The sequence below is a fragment of the Oncorhynchus kisutch genome, unplaced genomic scaffold, assembly GCF_002021735.2.
Source record: "Oncorhynchus kisutch isolate 150728-3 unplaced genomic scaffold, Okis_V2 scaffold1178, whole genome shotgun sequence".
NCBI classification, from domain to species: Eukaryota; Metazoa; Chordata; class Actinopteri; order Salmoniformes; family Salmonidae; genus Oncorhynchus; species Oncorhynchus kisutch.
The window spans coordinates 37,742-58,745 of NW_022263123.1; the positions used below are offsets into that span (position 1 = coordinate 37,742).

The following is a 21,004-nucleotide window of genomic DNA, read 5'->3' on the forward strand; positions in this document are numbered from 1 at the left end:
TTTGTAATGTAGGTTTGATAGTTATATTTTCAATAATGAATGGTTAGCTGTTATGTGACAATTAGGTCAAAAACTCTATTATATTTTTTTGGTGTAGATGGCCAAGGAAGTTGCACAGAACTTCCCCAACATCCCAAATTGATATGGAACCTTCAAAAAACACATGGAGCAACTGCAGAAAAAAATGGCTGAGGATATACAAAAAATGTCTGGTATGTAATGACATTTAATTCAAAGTAAATGTAAATTCTTTATGTTTATGTAGTTGTGTGGGACAGCCATATGTTCAGTTCATGCCTATGATTTCAGAGTTTAAAAAAACCTGCTTCATGTGTGCCACTGATGAAGAACCTGGAAGTGGCCCAGACTGACTGGGTTAGTAACTTCATTTAACATGTTTATAATCTTTTGACAACAGTGACGGCATGTAAGACAATTTATGATATAACACAATGGATGGCTAATTCGTCATACTGCATTGATATTTGATATTACTTATAACGTGTTCCGCTTTGTTTTAGATTGAATGTTTTGCCAACGGGGGTTCCATGTGCTGTGCCTCGGAATGAAGACCAAAGAGTTCACCAGAGTAAAGAACACAAACTGGAAGTGCAGTCTTTGTTGTTGAAAATGTCTGCTCTACCCCATCCACACTGAAGAGGCTCTGACATGTACATCAACCAGGGATAAAGAGGAAGTTAACACTGACATGTACATCAACCAGGGATAAAGAGGAAGTTAACACTGACATGTACATCAACCAGGGATAAAGAGGAAGTTAACACTGACATGTACATCAACCAGGGATAAAGAGGAAGTTAACACTGACATGTACATCAACCAGGGATAAAGAGGAAGTTAACACTGACATGTACATCAACCAGGGATAAAGAGGAAGTTAACACTGACATGTACATCAACCAGGGATAAAGAGGAAGTTAACACTGACATGTACATCAACCAGGGATAAAGAGGAAGTTAACACTGACATGTACATCAACCAGGGATAAAGAGGAAGTTAACACTGACATGTACATCAACCAGGGATAAAGAGGAAGTTAACACTGACATGTACATCAACCAGGGATAAAGAGGAAGTTAACACTGACATGTACATCAACCAGGGATAAAGAGGAAGTTAACACTGACATGTACATCAACCAGGGATAAAGAGGAAGTTAACACTGACATGTACATCAACCAGGGATAAAGAGGAAGTTAACACTGACATGTACATCAACCAGGGATAAAGAGGAAGTTAACATAGTGAAATGTTTCATACTTATTTGAAGTTAAGTGTCTGTTGACATGTTGGAAAAGATTAAAGGTCTACATTTTCTGTTTAATTTGTCAATGTTACATTTTTAATCATTGATTTTCTGGCCACCATTACTGTGGTTACATGTTCAGTATTTGTAATGGCCAGTAAACCCACTGCAGCCCACCTCACCAGCTAACTCTCCATCCCTGTTCAGTATATGTATTGACCAGCCTACCTCACCAGCTAACTCTCCATCCCTGTTCAGTATATGTATTGACCAGCAAACCCACTGCAGCCTACCTCACCAGCTAACTCTCCATCCCTGTTCAGTATTTGTATTGTCCAGCAAACCCACTGCAGCCTACCTCACCAGCTAACTCTCCATCCCTGTTCAGTATTTGTATTGTCCAGCAAACCCACTGCAGCCCACCTCACCAGCTAACTCTCCATCCCTGCTTTGAACAATTAATAGCATGACTCTCGTACTTTGGCATTTTCTTTTATGGTTGATATTAATTATCTGTCTCTCTCTCCTATCGCTGTGAAATACTGTGGGAAATAGAAAAAAAACAGGGAAAATAAGTATTAGAACTACCAATTTTTGTAGATGAACATTAAAGAAAAGGGTAAACACAACACTGGACTGAACCCCATAACTGTCAAACTAATATTAATGTGCAACAATATAGAAGAGACATGACTAGAGGTTATGCAATGTGGGTGTATATCCACTGCACGCTTCTTAGGTGTGTAATTGACATGACCAAAGAGCTATTGTAAATTTGAAACTATGAAAAATGTACGTTACACCTTGTGATTTTACACTACACAAACCAGACTGTGCAATATGGAAGGGTAGTCAGCAGACAATAGGTCACACGACCAAGGAGCTATTGAATTTTTAATTTTTAATTTAAAACCATGTGAGATGAAAATGGACAAACTAAAGTGTGTGCAATATAGAAGGGTAGTCAGTGGACATTCTGAACCTTGTTTGAAGTCAGTAGATCACATGACCAAGGACCTATTGAAATTTGAATGTAAAAAAAGTTTGTACTTTGTTTACGGTCCCTAACTAATTCAACAAGGAATACAAAATATTGCTCACATTTCCACATGTTTATTAGCTTTGGAAAGAAAATTAATGTCCAAATCGTGAAAATAAGAACTGTGCAATGTTGTGCGCAATATTTCCAACATCATGACACTTATTTGGAGCCTGTGGCTCAAGTGGTTTGAAAGCGCGAATATCTGTCTAATATCCAACTTCAAACTGTCTTTACTTCGGTCGTTACACTGGCATACAAACTCGGTAGCACAGAGTTGATCATCCATATGATGTTGGGATATTAGTGCATTGTGGGTAGTTTAGAAGATTTCCCGAAATAAGTTAATAAATATGTAATAACGCAAAAACATAACTGTTTGTTCTTATAGGTAACCATAAAGTGACTACAACTAGCTTACTAAGTCTTTAACCACACTGTATTGTTACACTGGTGAGTAAAAACTCATGCTTCCTACACTTTAACTTGTTGTCTGAAGATAAAATATAAATTTTACTCAACTGCGTTACCCACTCCAGTCAGCAGATGGCGGGGAATCTGGGAATTTAAGGCGATGCTGTTGGTGGGACGTATAATCTAGTGGACGGAACGCTTCTTTCAACAGCAGCAACAGTTAGTCAGATACCTCCGTAGCTTGCTAGACAAAATAGACGAACCAATAAAGCTCTTTAGACGCTTTCGTGTTTATTAGCCACTGTATTTTAAACTCACTACTGTCGTCTAGTTAGTTATCCGATTTATTTACGGTGTTGTTATTAGTCAGCTAGCGGGCTGGTTAAGTTAGCATTAGCCTAGCTAGCTAACATCTCTGACCATGAGTTCACTAAGCTGCTCTCCTCCTGATAAAGAAGAGGACGTCTGCTGGACGGAGAAAGAAGCTCTGGTGAAAGAGGATGAGGAAGTTACAATACAAATACAAGTAGAGGGTGAGGCTGTTACGGTGAAAGAAGAAGAGGAAGACGTCTCAGTTAAAGAAGAGGAAAATACGTTCAGAGTGAAAGAGGAGGAGGATGTTACAGTAAAAGAAGAGGAGGAAGAGAAAGAGGAGGATGCGGTTTTTGGAGTGAAAGAGGAGGAGGAAGAGGTGACTGTCACATCCAAAAAGGACGAGGAAGAAGACGAGGAAACTGGATATCTGTGCCCGGTTTCCCAAAAGCATATTCAGGCGTCCAATGGTTCTAACAATGTACTTAGCCGTAAGATGGTTTTGAGAAACCGGTCCCTGATTAACACTAGTAAGTACTGTCACAAACTCTGCAGTTGTTGGACTGATGTTTGGTGTTAAAGGGGAAATCTGCAATGCTACATCCATTTTTTTTTACTTTTAAATGATTTATTTATAGTCATTGATTCTTGAAGAATATAACACATGCCTCAAGAGCTTAGTTCAACTGTTGTACCCCATCAGGACCCTAATAATACAAAGAGGTCAAAATTGTAGTTTAATTTCGAGGCTATATAGTATATTCTAGAATTCATCCATGATGTCATAATAATAGTTTAACCACGTTTCTAGGATATATAGTATATTCTAGAATTCATCTATGATGTCATAATGATAGTTTAACCAGGGTTATAGGCTATATAGTATATTCTAGAATGACCAGTGTAGATTTCCTGTGGAGGTCAAATTGTTAGAGCTGTTGATAAGTTATTGTATAATATTCAGCCAGTTTATTTTCATGCCATTACATCAATATAGTCTAACCAGAAGAGAAAAGACTAACCGAACCACTTACTCCTGGAGGCCTTTGTAAATTCTGACATTGCCGGTAATAGGCAACACAAGTAGTCGGCAACCTACATTTGCACTCCAAATGTATCTGACCATTTCTACCAATCTGCGTGCCAGTTATGATTTTCATATGCACATTTTCGTGGAACAGTTTCATTTAATTTATAATAGTATCTCAAAATCATTGTCTGTGATTAATCTACATTCTATCTAAATTAAAATTATAAGTAACTTTTATTGCCATTGCCAACTATGTAAAAACAAATAGTCTACATAAAGCCAACAAATAAAAGAATTGCAAATAAATATACTATAAATCACATGGCCTGTCTACAATGAACTTGAAACATTGTATAAAATATTCTGGGCTCTCAGTTTCCCGTGCCAGTGAGTTCTGGACAGACACAGTTGTCGGCTATTTGTGAAAGGGGCTAAGAAGTAATCAGGTATTTTATGACATTTCCACTGGATCAGAGCATTACATTTTTCCCTTTCATGCCGAGTGGTTATCGAAAGGGCGAGAGCTGGAAATATTGTACAAATACTTTGAGGAACTATTCTCATTTGCAATTGATTTTGATTAGACTTTGTTTACTTGCTGTTTGAGGTGAAGATACATTTGCTTTGAGAAGCTCCACAACTCATTAGTGTTGGTGCGTTAAGACAATCAGAAATACTATCAGACATCCCCAAGTGGGCACATTTATAGGCCTACATTTGTGCGCAGGCCAGGTAGACTCGTCCTACTTCTATATGCCTAATTAGGTGTGCGTCCTTACTCAACATTGGCAGGAGTGTTTCAAACGAAAGACAATGAATAAATTGACAAAACTGACTCATCTTGCGGGGTCAGGTCTGGGTGGTCTGCCATGGGCGTTTTCATTTAGTATCCGTTTGCGTCGGCATGGGGAATGATTGTATTTCCCCGTGGTATGTTCAGTAAGTAGAGGGAACATTAGTTATAGTCATAACGTTAAGCTTGTCATGTGAGGAACTTAAATACTGGATCTTGCTGTCGGACAGTTTTTTGTATTCAGATCTCTGAAATGCACTCTACCTACGTAACATTTAGTGTCTCCTTATGTTACGCTGGGAAAACAGTTTTCATTGGCACAGATCCTAAATAATTTCAGAGTTTGCTCAATCCAATGATTCTAACCGAGAGTCACCTTAACTTTATTGACAACACCCAAATCAATACTGTCATTAATGTGGTTCTTCAATAATTACAAATCATTCTTAATACTGTAGCTGTTTAGTTACAGTCACATGTTCATCTATCATCAGCTGGTCCAGGAAATCATTTTCTGAATGACAGTCAAATGACAAACATCACAACATGCAACAACAAGCAAAGTGCTTCTTCATTCATTACTCTGGTAATGACAGTTATGACGTGCTCCACTTTGGATCCAACATCCCTAACAAATTGATGTTTATAATGTGTTATTGTCTGCTTGATTTACTGTAGGGTCTCGTTAGTCTGTTTGGACACAGAGATACTTAGCTCATAATTTGTGGAGAACTGTTCCTTGATGGATAGGCTATTGTACAACACACACGTGCTCCAGTATGTCTGTAGTTATTGTGGTTCGGGGAAGTTATGGGTCCTACAGTAGGTCTATGTTGTTGTTAGGTGAAGTTATGGGCCAATTTGTTAAACACTTAATGTACAAACCCTCATTGCCAGGCTGATGGCAAAGCTAGCTAAAGAGCATTTTACTGGTTGAAGTGTTTTATAAGTATAAAGCAGTTTATTTGCGACGATAACACAAACATATTAACTGAGCTAAACGACTACCGTCATCATGAAGTGCTTTGAGAGACTAGTCAAGGACCATATCACCTCCACCCTACCTGACACCCTAGACCCACTCCAATTTGCTTACCGCCCAAATAGGTCCACAAACGATGCAATCTCAACCACACTGCACACTGCCCTAACCCATCTGGACATGAGGAATACCTATGTGAGAATGCTGTTCATCGACTACAGCTCGGCATTTAACACCATAGTACCCTCCAAGCTCGTCATCAAGCTCGAGACCCTGGGTCTCGAACCCGCCCTGTGCAACTGGGTACTGGACTTCCTGACGGGCCGCCCCCAGGTGGTGAGGGTAGGCAACAACATCTCCACCCCGCTGATCCTCAACACTGGGGCCCCACAAGGGTGCGTTCTGAGCCCTCTTCTGTACTCCCTGTTCACCCACGACTGCGTGGCCACGCACGCCTCCAACTCAATCATCAAGTTTGCGGACGACACAACAGTGGTAGGCTTGATTACCAACAATGACGAGACGGCCTACAGGGAGGAGGTGAGGGCCCTCGGAGTGTGGTGTCAGGAAAATAACCTCACGCTCAACGTCAACAAAACTAAGGAGATGATTGTGGACTTCAGGAAACAGCAGAGGGAACACCCCCCTATCCACATCGATGGAACAGTAGTGGAGAGGGTAGTAAGTTTTAAGTTCCTCAGCATACACATCACAGACAAACTGAATTGGTCCACCCACACAGACAGCATCGTGAAGAAGGCGCAGCAGCGCCTCTTCAACCTCAGGAGGCTGAAGAAATTTGGCTTGTCACCAAAAGCACTCACAAACTTCTACAGATGCACAATCGAGAGCATCCTGGCTGTATCCCCGCCTGGTACGGCAACTGCTCCGCCCACAACCGTAAGGCTCTCCAGAGGGTAGTGAGGTCTGCATAACGCATCACCGGGGGCAAACTACCTGCCCTCCAGGACACCTACACCACCCGATGTCACAGGAAGGCCATAAAGATCATCAAGGACAACAACCACCCGAGCCACTGCCTGTTCACCCCGCTATCATCCAGAAGGTGAGGTCAGTACAGGTGCATCAAAGCTGGGACCGAGAGACTGAAAAACAGCTTCTATCTCAAGGCCATCAGACTGTTAAACAGCCACCACTAACCTTGAGTGGCTGCTGCCAACACACTGACTCAACTCCAGCCACTTTAATAATGGGAATTGATGGGAAATTATGTAAAATATATCACTAGCCACTTTAAACAATGCTACCTAATATAATGTTTACATACCTTACATTATTCATCTCATATGTATACGTATATACTGTACTCTACATCATCTACTGCATCTTTATGTAACACATGTATCACTAGCCACTTTAACTATGCCACTTTATTTACATACTCATCTCATATCTTTATACTGTACTCGATACCATCTACTGTATCTTGCCTATGCCGCTCTATACCATCACTCATGCATATATCTTTATGTACATATTCTTTATCCCCTTACACTTGTGTGTATAAGGTAGTAGTTTTGGAATTGTTAGTTAGATTACTTGTTGGTTATTACTGCATTGTCGGAACTAGTATGGGAGAATGATGTACATATATAGAGGAACATAATACTGTAACACAAGAGAGAGACACACTTATAGAGTGCATTTGCCATTCTGGTAAAATGCATTGTCTATTGTATAGGAGAGGAGACCAGAGGAGGCCATGAGAGTATGGAACAGCTGAGCACGCTAAAAACAGACCACACGAAGGGAAGGTGACACATAGGCGCCTAGGGCAACTGGACACACTAAAGATGGAGACACATAGTCTGCTGACCCTAGATAACACACAAACAGATAACATAGAGGAATGTATAGTATTTTTAGTATAGCTGAACACGCTAAAAACAGAGGAGACACAGTCTGCTGACCCTAGATAACACACAAACAGAAGAAGGAATTAAGCTGAGTGCAGGGAAAAAGCAAGGGTCTTGTCATCATTATAATCTGACGGAAAGCAGATATGGGCATTATTGGGCTGAACAAGCAGGATGCACAGATTGGGATGTAACTTCATTTGCATGTGGGATGGACTCATATGTTGTATGTGTATAAATCAGAGCGAGTGCTCTGAAAAAGTGTGTGTGTTCCGCGGACCACTCCGGCTTGCAATACATTGTATTAAAAGTCTATTATTGAATTCACAGGTTCTTGCAAGTGTCATATTTTGAAATGATTAGCCACGACACTAGAAGCACAAGCATTTCGCTACACTCGCATTAATATCTGCTAACCATGTGTATGTGACAAATAAATTTGATTTGATTTTTGATTCAAGCGAGCCTTACAATTATATTCCAAAAGTAATGGGAAATGCATTTATAAGCAACCTGTAAATGGAGGCTATTTTTGCTGTCAGCCTATGAGAACTCCCCTGAGTTTTCCCCCACGGTGGTGAATTAGTGAATAGACACAGAGCTTAATGTGAGTTTCCTTCAGTAGCTCTCCTGATCTTGCACTGTAATCTTCAGAATACATTGTGAAAAAGAAAATCTGCTCACCATTTTTGCTCCAGGCAGATATACTACATCGGTTTCCTCATTAGCATGGAGGAGCTTCTGCAATCAAATTGTGTGTGCGTCGCCCTCATGCCGCACTTTTCGCAAACACAGAAAGGGGCCTTTTTTGGAGACCAAAGGTCATCTGCTTTTGACTGTCTTAAGACAATTGTAAAATAATTTAACAGACGTCAATTGTTGTACAACTTCATGGGGATGCTCTGGGCATCACCTTTTACCTCAAATAAACAGTGGAGTTCTGGTGTTGTGGGCCTTTGACCATCTGTCTGACCTTGTTGTTCACACAGGAGAGAGATGTGACTATCGTGGATCCTCTTGGGAGCCTCAACAACATCGTGAGGCAGAGAAAAGTCTCTCCAGATCAGAACTCCTCAAGAAACACCAGCAGAGAACCACAGGGAAGAAATCTCACTTCTGCTCTAACTGTGGGAAAGGTTGCAAATCTTCATCAGAACTTAAAATACACCAGCGAGTACACACAGGAGAGAAATCTCACTGCTGCTCTGACTACGGTAAAAGATTAAACTCTTCAGTAAAACTTAAAATACATCAAAGATTACACAAAAGAGACAAACCATATGGCTGTGCTCAATGTGGGAAGAGTTTTTCTTCATCTAGCTATCTCATTGTACACAAGAGAACACACACAGGAGAGAAACCTTATAGCTGTGATCAATGTGGGAAGAGTTTTACTTCATCTGGCCAGCTGACTTTACACCAGAGAACACACACAGGAGAGAAATTGTATAGCTGTGATCAATGTGGGAAGAGTTTTACTAGATCTGACCATCTGACTTTACACCAGAGAATACACACAGGAGAGAAGTCTTATAGCTGTGAACAATGTGGGAAGAGTTTTACTAGATCTGACCATCTGACTTTACACAAGAGAATACACACAGGAGAGAAATCTTATAGCTGTGATCAATGTGGGAAGCGTTTTACTAGATCTGACCATCTGACTATACACCAGAGAATACACACAGGAGAGAAACCGTTTAGCTGTGCTCAATGTGGGAAGAGTTTTACCACATCTAGCTATCTCACTATACACCAGCGGACACACACAGGAGAGAAACCTTATAGCTGTAATCAATGTGGGAAGAAGTACTCTGATAAAAGATCTCTGATTAAACATCAGAAAATACATGAAGGAGTTGTTTCATGATATCGATGAAATAATGTCACAATGTAGAATGTTTTAACATGGTTGGATTATTTTAATGATGTCACAATGTAGAACCCTAAATGTTTCTCCCCTGTTCTATTCATTTCAACATTAAATGGATATTATCCTCAGGGGAAAAATCTAGGTTCTGAATTGAAAGAGTAAAATTTATGAGATTTAACAAAAAGTGACAAAAAAAAGAGTTGTGTTACACTTACCACGTTGGCCACCCACTTGAATCAAAATGTAGCCAGCTGTTTTCTACAAGTTGTCCTCTAACCAGTGATGTACACATTATTCCCAGATTCCGTGTGGTTTTTGCTGCGTTAGTTTTAACAGGACGTGCAACCTCATCTCCCTCCTTTCGCACAATTGATATCAACATGATATTGATGAGTGATGACAAATAAGTGTTGCGTTCCTTTGTTTAGCGACCCCTACATTTGAATGCATCACTCCAAAATGTAGCTGACTGTCTTCTGCAGGTTGTCCTCTAACCAGTGAGTTGAAATATATCACCCATTTCCATTTGTTTTTTTAGTTGTGTTCGTTTCAACAGCACGTACAACCGGATTTCCCCCCTAATCGATATCATTGATTTATTGCTACTTGTCAAAACAACAGTGTTTCTGGTGCTTGTGCAGTTTATTTCAGGTGCTTGTTTAAGAAAAATTCAAGTAATATGATTATTGTGGCAGATGTTTGTGTATATAGCACATTTTATGTTTAGGCTTTCAATATATCACAAACTGTTTCTGCATATTGGTTATTGAAAATGGAATTTATGTTTAAGGTAATGACTAAAGGATTCCACCCTGAAACGTATAACTGTGTAAAGAATTAGAATTAATCGACTGTAATTCTCTAATGTGTGTGCGTAGGACAAGTTAAGACTTTACTATTTAGCAATTCAAGTGAGACATTCAAGGAAAAGAGGAACTGTTAACAGACAGCTTGTGACAGACAACTTGTGACCACTGTAAAACTGATAACAGGAAGGAGGTCTCCCCACCCAGGGAGGGGAGAAACCGTTAGGCTTGCAGTAGACTATGTAACATGTTTCAGGATATGATAAGCAATGTATGTGTTGGAGAAGACTTGTAACCAGCATTGACAGTGTTTGAGAAGAGTAGGGGTATGTATATGACCAAATGTGAGGTATAAAAGGCTGTGTGCTTGTATGATTTTCGGAGCTCTCTGAATAAAGAACTTACCCTTTGCAGAAATTCTGGGACTTTGTCCAATTCATCTATGAAAGGGCCTTACAACCCCCAGCAGTCTGACTGGGGAATTGGTCAAAGTAGATTGTGAGTTTTGAGTTCATATCATTGGAACTAGACATTCTTGTGACAGTTATTGATTTGGAAACTTGGAGAAAATAAATGTAATTGGAAAGACATTGAAAAGGAGGCTATGCCCAACGTCCAATATGCTTTCGGTTGTAGTTGAATGTGAAAGTTGAAAATGTTGTTTTGGGTTGTTTTTTTCAACGACTTTAAAACAACTTAATTTCAAGGTACTTGCAGCCTATACACATGGTCGCAGTATAATACCATGGTCTATAATCAATTTTATTAACAATCCTACATCACTCCAGCATTTCTTGACAACACTCAAGTGCTAATTGTCTTTATTCCACTACTGAAGAAGCATGACTCAAATCACCTCGTATTTCAAACATTCAGCCTGACAAAAGATACATGTTTTATTATTCCATGCCTCACCATTATGTTAATTATTACATATTAACAAAGGGGTGTACATTTGGTTTTCATATTTATAATTAATGTAACATTTAGTATTCATAATTATTTATGCAACCAACTGACAATTTTTGGGTACAATTATATTGACATTGTTGCCCTGCTTTTATAATATCAGGGATCATTCTCAGATGTGCCAACCCAAATGTACTAGAGAATGATATTGGAGACTGGGCCCCGATCCTACAATATGCCTATCGAGTGAACCCTGAGAAGAGAGAGAGAGAAGCTCTGCAGTGAGGTAGAAAGTTACTACGGATATTACAGGAGTTTCCTCTTGAACTCAGACATGTCGGTGGTAAGGACAACTTGGTTGCTGATTGTTTCAAGGGTGGGCAGTCAAAAATATTTGTGTTTTGCGTTAAGCCAGTGCTTTTCCATGGATCACAATTTATTTTGACACGTTTTTCTGTATTGGAGATGAGTTTTGTTTGGACTCGTTCTAAGGGGACAAGAGTTCTAGAAGGTAGTGAGTTTTAGGAAGATGAGAGCTCTAGAAGCTAGTAGGTTTTAGGAAGATGAGAGTTCTAGAAGCTAGTGAGTTTTAGGAAGACGAGAGTTCTAGGAGCTAGTGAGTTTTAGGAAGATGAGAGTTCTAGAAGCTAGTGGGTTTTTAGGAAGACGAGAGTTCTAGAAGCTAGTGTGTTTTTAGGAAGACGGGAGTTCTAGAAGCTTGTGGGGAAAAATACTTGTATTTTTCTTGTTTTTAATTGTTGACAGCCAGTCTACACCATGTTTATATTGTAGAAGGTGAAGCATTGTAGTTGATTATTATGTTAAATGGAAGTTGTTTTCTTTTGGTGGTAAGCAAACTTGTCCATCAAAATTATAGGACATAAACTCAGCAAAAAAAGAAACATCCTCTCACCATCAACTGCATTTATTTTCAGCAAACTTAACATGTGTAAATATTTGTATGAACATAAGATTCAACAACTGATACAAACTGAACAATATCCCCAGACATGTGACTAACAGAAATGGAATAATATGTCCATGAACAAAGAGGGGGTCAAAATCAAAAGTAACAGTCAGTATCTGGTGTGGCCACCAGCAGTGCATCTGCAGTGCATCTCCTCCTCATGGATTGCACCAAATTTGCCAGTTCTTGCTGTGAGATATTACCCCACTCTTCCACCAAGGCACCTGCAAGTTCCCAGACATTTCTGGGGGGAATGGCCCTAGCCCTCACCCTCCAATCGAAACAGGTCCCAGGCGTGCTCAATGGGATTGAGATCCGGGCCCTTCGCTGGCCATGGCAGAACACTGACATTCCTGTCTTGCAGGAAATCATGCACAGAACGAGCAGTATGGCTGGTGGAATTGTCATGTCAGGATGACTGGCAGAGATGCAAGGAAAAAGCTATATCTCAGACTGGCCAGTAAAGAGAAAAGTTTAAGATGGGCAAAATAACAGACACTGGACAGAGGAACTTTGCCTAGATGGCCAGCATCTCGGAGTCTCCTCTTCACTGTTGATGTTGAGACTGGTGTTTTGCGGGTACTATTTCATGAACGCTGCCAGTTGAGGACTTGTCTGTTTCTCAAAAAAGGTTAACGGTTCTGAATACTCTCCAAAATATATGACCAAGCTGGAAGTGGAAACGCCAGCCCAGCCACAATCCTAGAGGTTCACTGATGATCAACCTCCTCCTTCACATCTGACTCCTGATGATCAACCTCCCCCTTCACATCTGACCCCAGTGATCAATCCAGAGCGTCTTCTTTCTTCGGGGGAATCCCGATGGACGACATCATCTAATAGGCCGTCATCACCACCACCACCCACAAGTTAATTGTCATTCAGGTTATCAATGGGAAGAGCATTAGCAATACGTCCTGTCTGGTAACTTGTCTCATTTAATGGATTTACATTGGCAGGTGCACAGGGAGAATCCCCATGAATTAAAACGCAGTTGATCTTAAACTGCGAAACACTTTTGGAAGTCTTTATCAAGCCCGTTGCCTGTGATGTTGAGACAAAATTCAGAAATTCTACAGGACAACGGCAGTCATGTCTGAAGTGTAAAACTAACAATGACTCAATAATCCTTCTGGGAATGTTATGACGTCATAAAGTTATGGGTGGAGTTAGAATGTTGGCTGTCAGAAGTACAGTTATACAATGTAAAATTACTTTTAATCCGTCTGTCTGCATATTTCAAGACATGGAATATGAGGGTGTGTTGAGATACCCGGTGGTTGGATGATACTTTTCTCATCAATCATCTTAAATATTAAAAACTGGAAATCAACCAATCTTCCACTGTTAACTCAATGGAAAGGTCACATTCTTTATTATCTAAAAATGTAAAGTTCTGGGCGATGGAGAGAAATAAAATGGTGCAGTTTGAGGCCATGTGGCGGAGAGTGATGCAGGAGCTGGAGATGGGGGTGTGTCAGTGGCGACCTGTCATTCAGGGCAGAGCCCCAGATTTTTTTGCCCCAAGAAATCAAATATATATAAACATGTGGGGGGGCTTGCCTGTTTTGCATGTTATTTTGGCATTAATAAGTGTTGCACATCAGTTACAAACAATGTCAAAAAATATATATATATCATTGAGTTAATACATTTGCATACACACATGGTATATTTTTGTTTTCTTGAGTAAGGCAGCTCCAAATTGCAGGTGTTTCAGCTTAGCTCAGTGCTTTCTGTGGTGTTGGGGCGAGCCAGCAAAAAATAGGAGCATTGCGCTGTAATTGGCTCAGTGTTCTGTCACTCATGGGGACACTACGTCATGGTGAAGTTTATGTCCTTAGTAAAGGTAGACATCCAAAATGTCAGCCCTTTGCATCCTGCCATAGAGTTAATATGACAAGTGGCCTTCCAAGAAGGCTCAAGGTCATTAGCCACAGATAAAATTACGTCAAATCACGTTATATGTACGGTAGCTTTGATTGGACTGATCATGCCAACATTACTGTTGTGTTGTGTCTTGCAGGCATGCATCTAAAACAATATTGAGGAGACCCCACCAAGATTGACATGCTAAAATCGCCACTGGGGTGTGTTCTAGTGGGTCTGGGCAGGTGTGATGTAGTTAATGGAGATGGAGGTGTGTTCTAGTGGGTCTGGGCAGGTGTGATGTAGTTAATGGAGATGGAGGTGTGTTCTAGTGGGTCTGGGCAGGTGTGATGTAGTTAATGGAGATGGAGGTGTGTTCTAGTGGGTCTGGGCAGGTGTGATGGAGTTAATAGAGAATGAGATGTGTTCTAGTGGGTCTGGGCAGGTGTGATGTAGTTAATGGAGATGGAGATGTGTTCTAGTGGGTCTGGGCAGGTGTGATGTCATCGTTTGTATGTTTTGTATTGTTTATAAAAGATCAACATTTCTTTTTAAAGTCCCAATTCAAAGTTACACCTCACTGTTCTATTTTTGGAGTTGTTACATAAAACCAATCAGAATTCATTAGAATGATAAAGTCAGGAGTGATATCATATGGAGGACCAGCCTATTCCCTATGATGGTGTGAAGTAATATGGAGGACCAGCCTATTCCCTATGATGGTGTGAAGTAAAATGGAGGACCAGCCTATTACCTATGATGGTGTGAAGTAATATGGAGGACAAGCCTATTACCTATGATGGTGTGATGTAATATGGAGGACCATCCTATTACCTATGATGGTGTGATGTAATATGGAGGACCATCCTATTACCTATATTGGTGTGATGTAATATGGAGGACCAGCCTATTACCTATGATGGTGTGATGTAATATGGAGGACCAGCCTATTACCTATGATGGTGTGATGTAATATGGAGGACCAGCCTATTACCTATGATGGTGTGATGTAATATGGAGGACCAGCCTATTACCTATGATGGTGTGATGTAATATGGAGGACCAGCCTATTACCTATGATGGTGTGATGTAATATGGAGGACCAGCCTATTACCTATGATGGTGTGATGTAATATGGAGGACCAGCCTATTACCTATGATGGTGTGATGTAATATGGAGGACCAGCCTATTCCCTATGATGGTGTGAAGTAAAATGGAGGACCAGCCTATTACCTATGATGGTGTGAAGTAATATGGAGGACCAGCCTATTACCTATGATGGTGTGATGTAATATGGAGGACCAGCCTATTACCTATGATGTAAACTACAACAGAAATATCTTCAAATGTTTTACTTCAAATTGAACCAATCGTTTGCAATCATGACTTGAGTGATTAAAGTAAACCAATGTTTTGGAAATACATAACGCCATCTAACCAAATAATCAAAGAATGGTAGCTATACAGTATGCAGTTATCTCAGCCAGCCAGCTAACGTTAGCTATTTAGCCAAATAGCAATTAGCCTAACCAGTGTAGCCAACCAGCACGGAGACCATTTACAACCAAACTAACAAAACCTAAACGTGTTTGCAGATCAAAAGATCAGAGACATAGAGAATGATGGACAAAATTAATCTTCAGACGTCATTGATCACGTGCTGCTGATAAAGTGATACAGGCATCGGCACACTGCTTTGAAGTTTACTGTTTAGCGATTTGGACACGTGCCTCGTAGCTCCGGTATCAAACGTAACATCCCTACCGAAAAGTTGACAAAACAAAAAGGAGCAACCATGTTAATTTCCTCTGTTGTTTTGTGCCCACGGCAAGAAGGCACCAGAGCCTACCCTGCTATCGGGTTCCCACTAGATAACACAACTACACAGTTCATGAAAAGCATGAGGTGAAGCTTGAGTTAGATATCGACCTAGTGTGACCATCCTGGTCCCTCAAGTCAGTCAGTCAACACAGGAAGGAGCAATGAATGGATAGTTCATTTATTTTCCAAAGCTGCAATGATGGGACACACACAGTATGGATGAATGATCAGTAGTGACGGGATATAAATACCACTCCCACAGCAATTCTACATTCTTCTGCCCTGTAATATACTAACAAAAAAACTATTGAAATGTCTATCAAAGTTATTGTGATCGTATAGTGGATTTAACAATTCCTACTAATTCCTAATTTACTATAATAAATATAAATACATTATTTCCATGTGTCTCATATTCACTACATCAGAATAAACTGTCATCCATTTTAGTATAAAAAAAATATCAAATTAACCTGAAATATTACTCAAAATCCCCCTCTGGTGGCGAAGAAGTATAATACACCTAAACTAACAAAACCGGGCTGATAAACTGGCTGGTGTTCATGAGTTTATAAAACATATACTTTATACCTTTGTCTTAAATGACCCTTGTCAGCTCGGGGATTTGAACTTGCAACCTTTCGGTTACTAGTCCAATGCTCTAACCACTAGGCTACACTGCTGCCCCCACACTTTAGCATAAAACCCACATGGAAAACAGAGATTTGGCAAATAACATATAAAGAGAGGCTGACTTGACGCCAAACAAACAACAGTAATTACTAAAACATAAATTGCTAATGTATGATTTAAAACGTGGATTTTATGATGTAATGTCAATTTTATACATTTCTAACCCAGGACCACTCAATTTTCAAGTTCTCCATAAATCTGCTGTGGATTACCCAGAATCCCACACCTTTATCACATGAGCGGCGCAGCGGTCTAAGGCACTGCATCTCGCTGGAGGCGTCACTACAGATCCTGGTTCAAATCCAGGCTGTATCATAACAGGCCGTGATTGGGAGTCCCTTAGGGCAGCGCACAATTGGCCCAGCATCGTCTCTGGGTTAGGGTTTGGCAGGGGCAGGCCGTCAATGTAAATAAGAATTTGTTCTTAACTGATTTGCCTAGTTAAATAAAGGATAAATATATTTAAGAAATACTGCATTGTGGGTAGTGTGGGAAGAGTTCACAAAATAAGTTAATAAATATGTAATAACGCAAAAACATAACTGTTTGTTCTTATAACCATAAAGTGACGACAACTAGCTTACTAAGTCTTTAATAACCACACTGTATTGTTACACTGGTGAGTAAAAACTCATGCTTCGTACACTTTATCTTGTTGTCTGAAGATAAAATCTACATTTTACTCAACTGCGTTACCCACTCCAATCAGCAGATGGCGGTCTGGGAATTTAAAGTTAATCTGCTGGTGTGACGTATAATCTAGTGGACGGAACGCTTCTTTCATCATCAGCAACAGTTCGTCAGACACCTCGGTAGCTTGCTAGACAAAATAGCCGAAACAATACATTATTTTAGAGGCTTTAGTGTATATTAGCCACTGTGTTTTAAACCCACTTCTATCGTCTAGTTAGTTATCCGATTTAATTTCATATTTACGGTGTTGTTATTATTCAGCTAGCGGGCTGGTTAAATTAGCATTAGCCTAGCTAGCTAACATCCCCGACCATGCGGTCACCAAGCTACTCTCCTTCTAATGAAGAGAAGGATATCACAGTAAATCAAGAAGTAGGGAGTGGGGCCGTTACTGTGAAAGAAGAGGAGGACGCGTTCAGAGTGAAAGACGAGGAGGATATCACAGTAAAACAAGAAGGGAGTGGGGCTGTTACTGTGAAAGAAGAAGAGGACGAGTTCAGAGTGAAAGAGGAGGCTGATGTCACAGTAAAAGGAGAGGAAGATGCAGTTTATGGCGTGAAAGAGGAGGGGGAGGAGATTACTTTCACATCGAAAAAGGAGGAGGAGGAACCTGGATATCTGGGCCCGGTTTCCCAAACGCATCTTAAGGCATCCAATGGTTCTAACGATGAATTTAGCCATAAGATGGTTATGAGAAACCGTTCCCTGATTAACACTAGTAAGTACTGTCTTAACAACAGAGGCACAAACTGCAGTTGAACTGATGTTTGGTGTTAAGGTGGAAATCTGCAATTGCTAAATTATTTATTATTATTATTTACTCATGAGCTGAGTTCAACTGTTGTACCCCATCAGAACCCCAAATAAGCTTTTTTTTACTATAATGTTTAGAAACAATGTAAATCAACACTGTATAGCAGTTAAGAACTAATTCTTATTTTCAATAACGGACTAGGAACAGTGGGTTAATTGACAGATTTGTACCATGTCAGCCCGGGCCCGGTTACTAGTCCAACGCTCTAACCACTAGGCTACCCTGCCGCCTCAACATGGTTAAAACTATAATGTTGATATCATGGATGGTCAGTCCTTGCATCCATAGGTCTGTCTGTAGTTACATTTCTCCAACCCCATAATCTTTTATTACCAAAATAGTGGTGGAATGACAGATTTGTTATTGTTTGAACTGCAGATGGCTGGGTTTTGTGTCTTTTTTAAACAGCAACTAAATGGCTGCCCAGAGACTTGGTTAACCGCTGAGGGATGGCGGAAGGAGAAGTGTAACCACTCTCAAATTCATAGAGAACGATATTGAAGAAACCTTAACCCAACACCTAGCGACCTCGTCAAGAAGTTCAGACATCTTGGCGTAACAGTTATAAGGTGTTGATTTGACAGTCGCTGGACCCAGGTTTGAGTTCAGCTCAGGGCTACCCCCTGAATTCAATACACTATGAATACAAGGACTGGCCATCCATGAGGTCATAATGATAATTTAACCAGTTTTCTAGGCTATATAGTATATTCTAGAATTCATCCATGATGTCATAATGATAGTTTAACCAGGTTTCTAGGATATATGGTATATTCTAGAATTCATCCATGATGTCATAATGATGGTTTAACCAGGTTTCTAGGATGTACAAAAGTGGGGCAAAAAAGTATTTAGTCAGCCACCAATTGTGCAAGTTCGGCCACTTAAAAAGATGAGGCCTGTAATTTTCATCATAGGTAGACTTCAACTATGACAGACAAAATGAGAAGAAAAAAAATCCAGAAAATCACATTGTAGGATTTTTTATGAATTTATTTGCAAATTATGGTGAAACGCCACTAGCGCGCACCACCGCTAACTAGTTAGCCATTTCACATTGGCTACACGCGCTCTCAACATCAGACAATTTTTTTTATAAAAGTACAATAAAAGTTCGTAGAAACATGTCAAACGGTGTTTAAAATCAATCCTCATGTTGTTCTTGTCATAAATATTCAATAATATTTCAACCACACAAAAGCTTCGCGCTGGGCTCATGGCTGAAAATGTCCGCTGTCCACTCATTGAAAGTGCTGTATCTCCCTCATTTTTCAGAGTAAAAACCTGAAACAATGCCTAAAGAATGACCACATGTAGAAGAAGCCATAGAGATCGTGACCTGGGTCCTAAGTCTTTGTATGGTGGATAGGCTTTCAATGGAAAAACAGCCTTTCATATCAGTTCTGTTATACTCACAGACATTATTTTAACAGTTTTGGAAACTTTATTTTTGGCACGCTTTTGATCCAAAATTCTGAATGCTGTCCCCTACCCTAGTGAAGTGAAGCATTCTGTTTAATTAAATAATTAAGACACACAAATTACTCGACGTCATAACTAGAGGGAGCCGCTCCTCAACATAACCTGACCGGAGGGAGCCGCTCGTCAACACAACCTGACCGGAGGGAGCCGCTCGTCAACATAGCATTAAATTCAATTAAATATACCTTCCGGCAACCCGCCTCACTCAATGTGATACGGATCTGCTTTTTTTTGGGCCCTTATAGCTAGAACCTCCATCAGAAGCTAACCAGCTAATTAGCTACTAGCTATTTAGTCATTGTTAGCCACTGCTAGCAGCCTTTACCTTTTTAGCTCAAACACCGGCCGCTTTTAGCCTGGATAATACCTGCCAGTCTGCACAGCGCGATATCAACCCTGAGCATATCAGACTGTTTTTCTCCACTACATCACTGTATTCCTGCCGTAAGCTCTGGACCATTACACCAGATAATCGCAGCTGGCTAGCTGCCACCGAGTGGCCCAGCCCCGAAGCTAGCCTTGAGCCAGGCCCATCTCCCGGCCTGCTCGGTGGACCCTATGATCACTCGGCTACACAGCTGATGCCTCCCAGACTCTTCACTAAGACGACTAGAAGCCACTACATCACCGGATTCCTGCCGTAAGCTCTAGACCTTTGCACCGGATTGGCTATAGTGGCCAACGCCCTTGTCCTGAAGCTAGCACCAGTTAGCCTCAAGCCAGGTGCATCTCCCAGCTAGCAAACAAAATTACGCCAGCTACAGTACCTCTTTTGCCAATTGGCCTGTACCCTTTGTCGACACGGAGCCCCGCCGGTCCATCACAACTGGTCTGCCGACGCAATTCCGTCTGATGTGCCCTCAACCTTGGCTACATAGCTGATGCCTCCTGGACTGTTCATTAATCACGGTACTCCATTTAGTTTATCTGTCTCGAACTCTGGCCCTGTGTGTAGTTAACTGACCCTCTCTGCCCATTCATCGCCATTTTACCTGTTGTTGTCTTAGCTAGCTCTCCCAATCAACACCTTGCTTTATGCCTCGCTTTATGGCTCTCTAATGTCAATATGCCTTGTATACTGTTGTTTAGGGTAGTTATCATTGTTTTGTTTTACTGCGGAGGCCCTAGTCCCACTCAACATGCCTCAGAGAACTCTCTTGTCCTACCTCCCACACATGCAGTGACCTCACCTAGCATAACTGGTGCCTCCAGAGATGCAACCTCTCTTATCGTCACTCAATGCCTAGGCTTACCTCCACTGTACCTGCACCCTACCATACCCCTGTCTTTACATTATGCCTTGAATCTATCCTACCACGCCCAGAAACCTGCTCCTTTTATTCTCTGTTCCCAACGCACTA

General features: G+C 40.7%; 1 protein-coding gene across 1 annotated transcript; it reads left to right on the forward strand.

Annotated features, from left to right (window-relative positions):
- Window positions 1-2,885: 2,885 nt before the first annotated feature.
- Window positions 2,886-10,803, forward strand: LOC109886148 (zinc finger protein 664-like). The gene is made up of 2 exons (XM_020477889.2): window positions 2,886-3,563; window positions 8,705-10,803. Exons 1-2 carry the CDS (start codon window positions 3,143-3,145, stop codon window positions 9,583-9,585), a joined length of 1,302 nt encoding a protein of 433 aa, XP_020333478.2. The 5' UTR covers window positions 2,886-3,142; the 3' UTR covers window positions 9,586-10,803.
- Window positions 10,804-21,004: the final 10,201 nt, after the last annotated feature.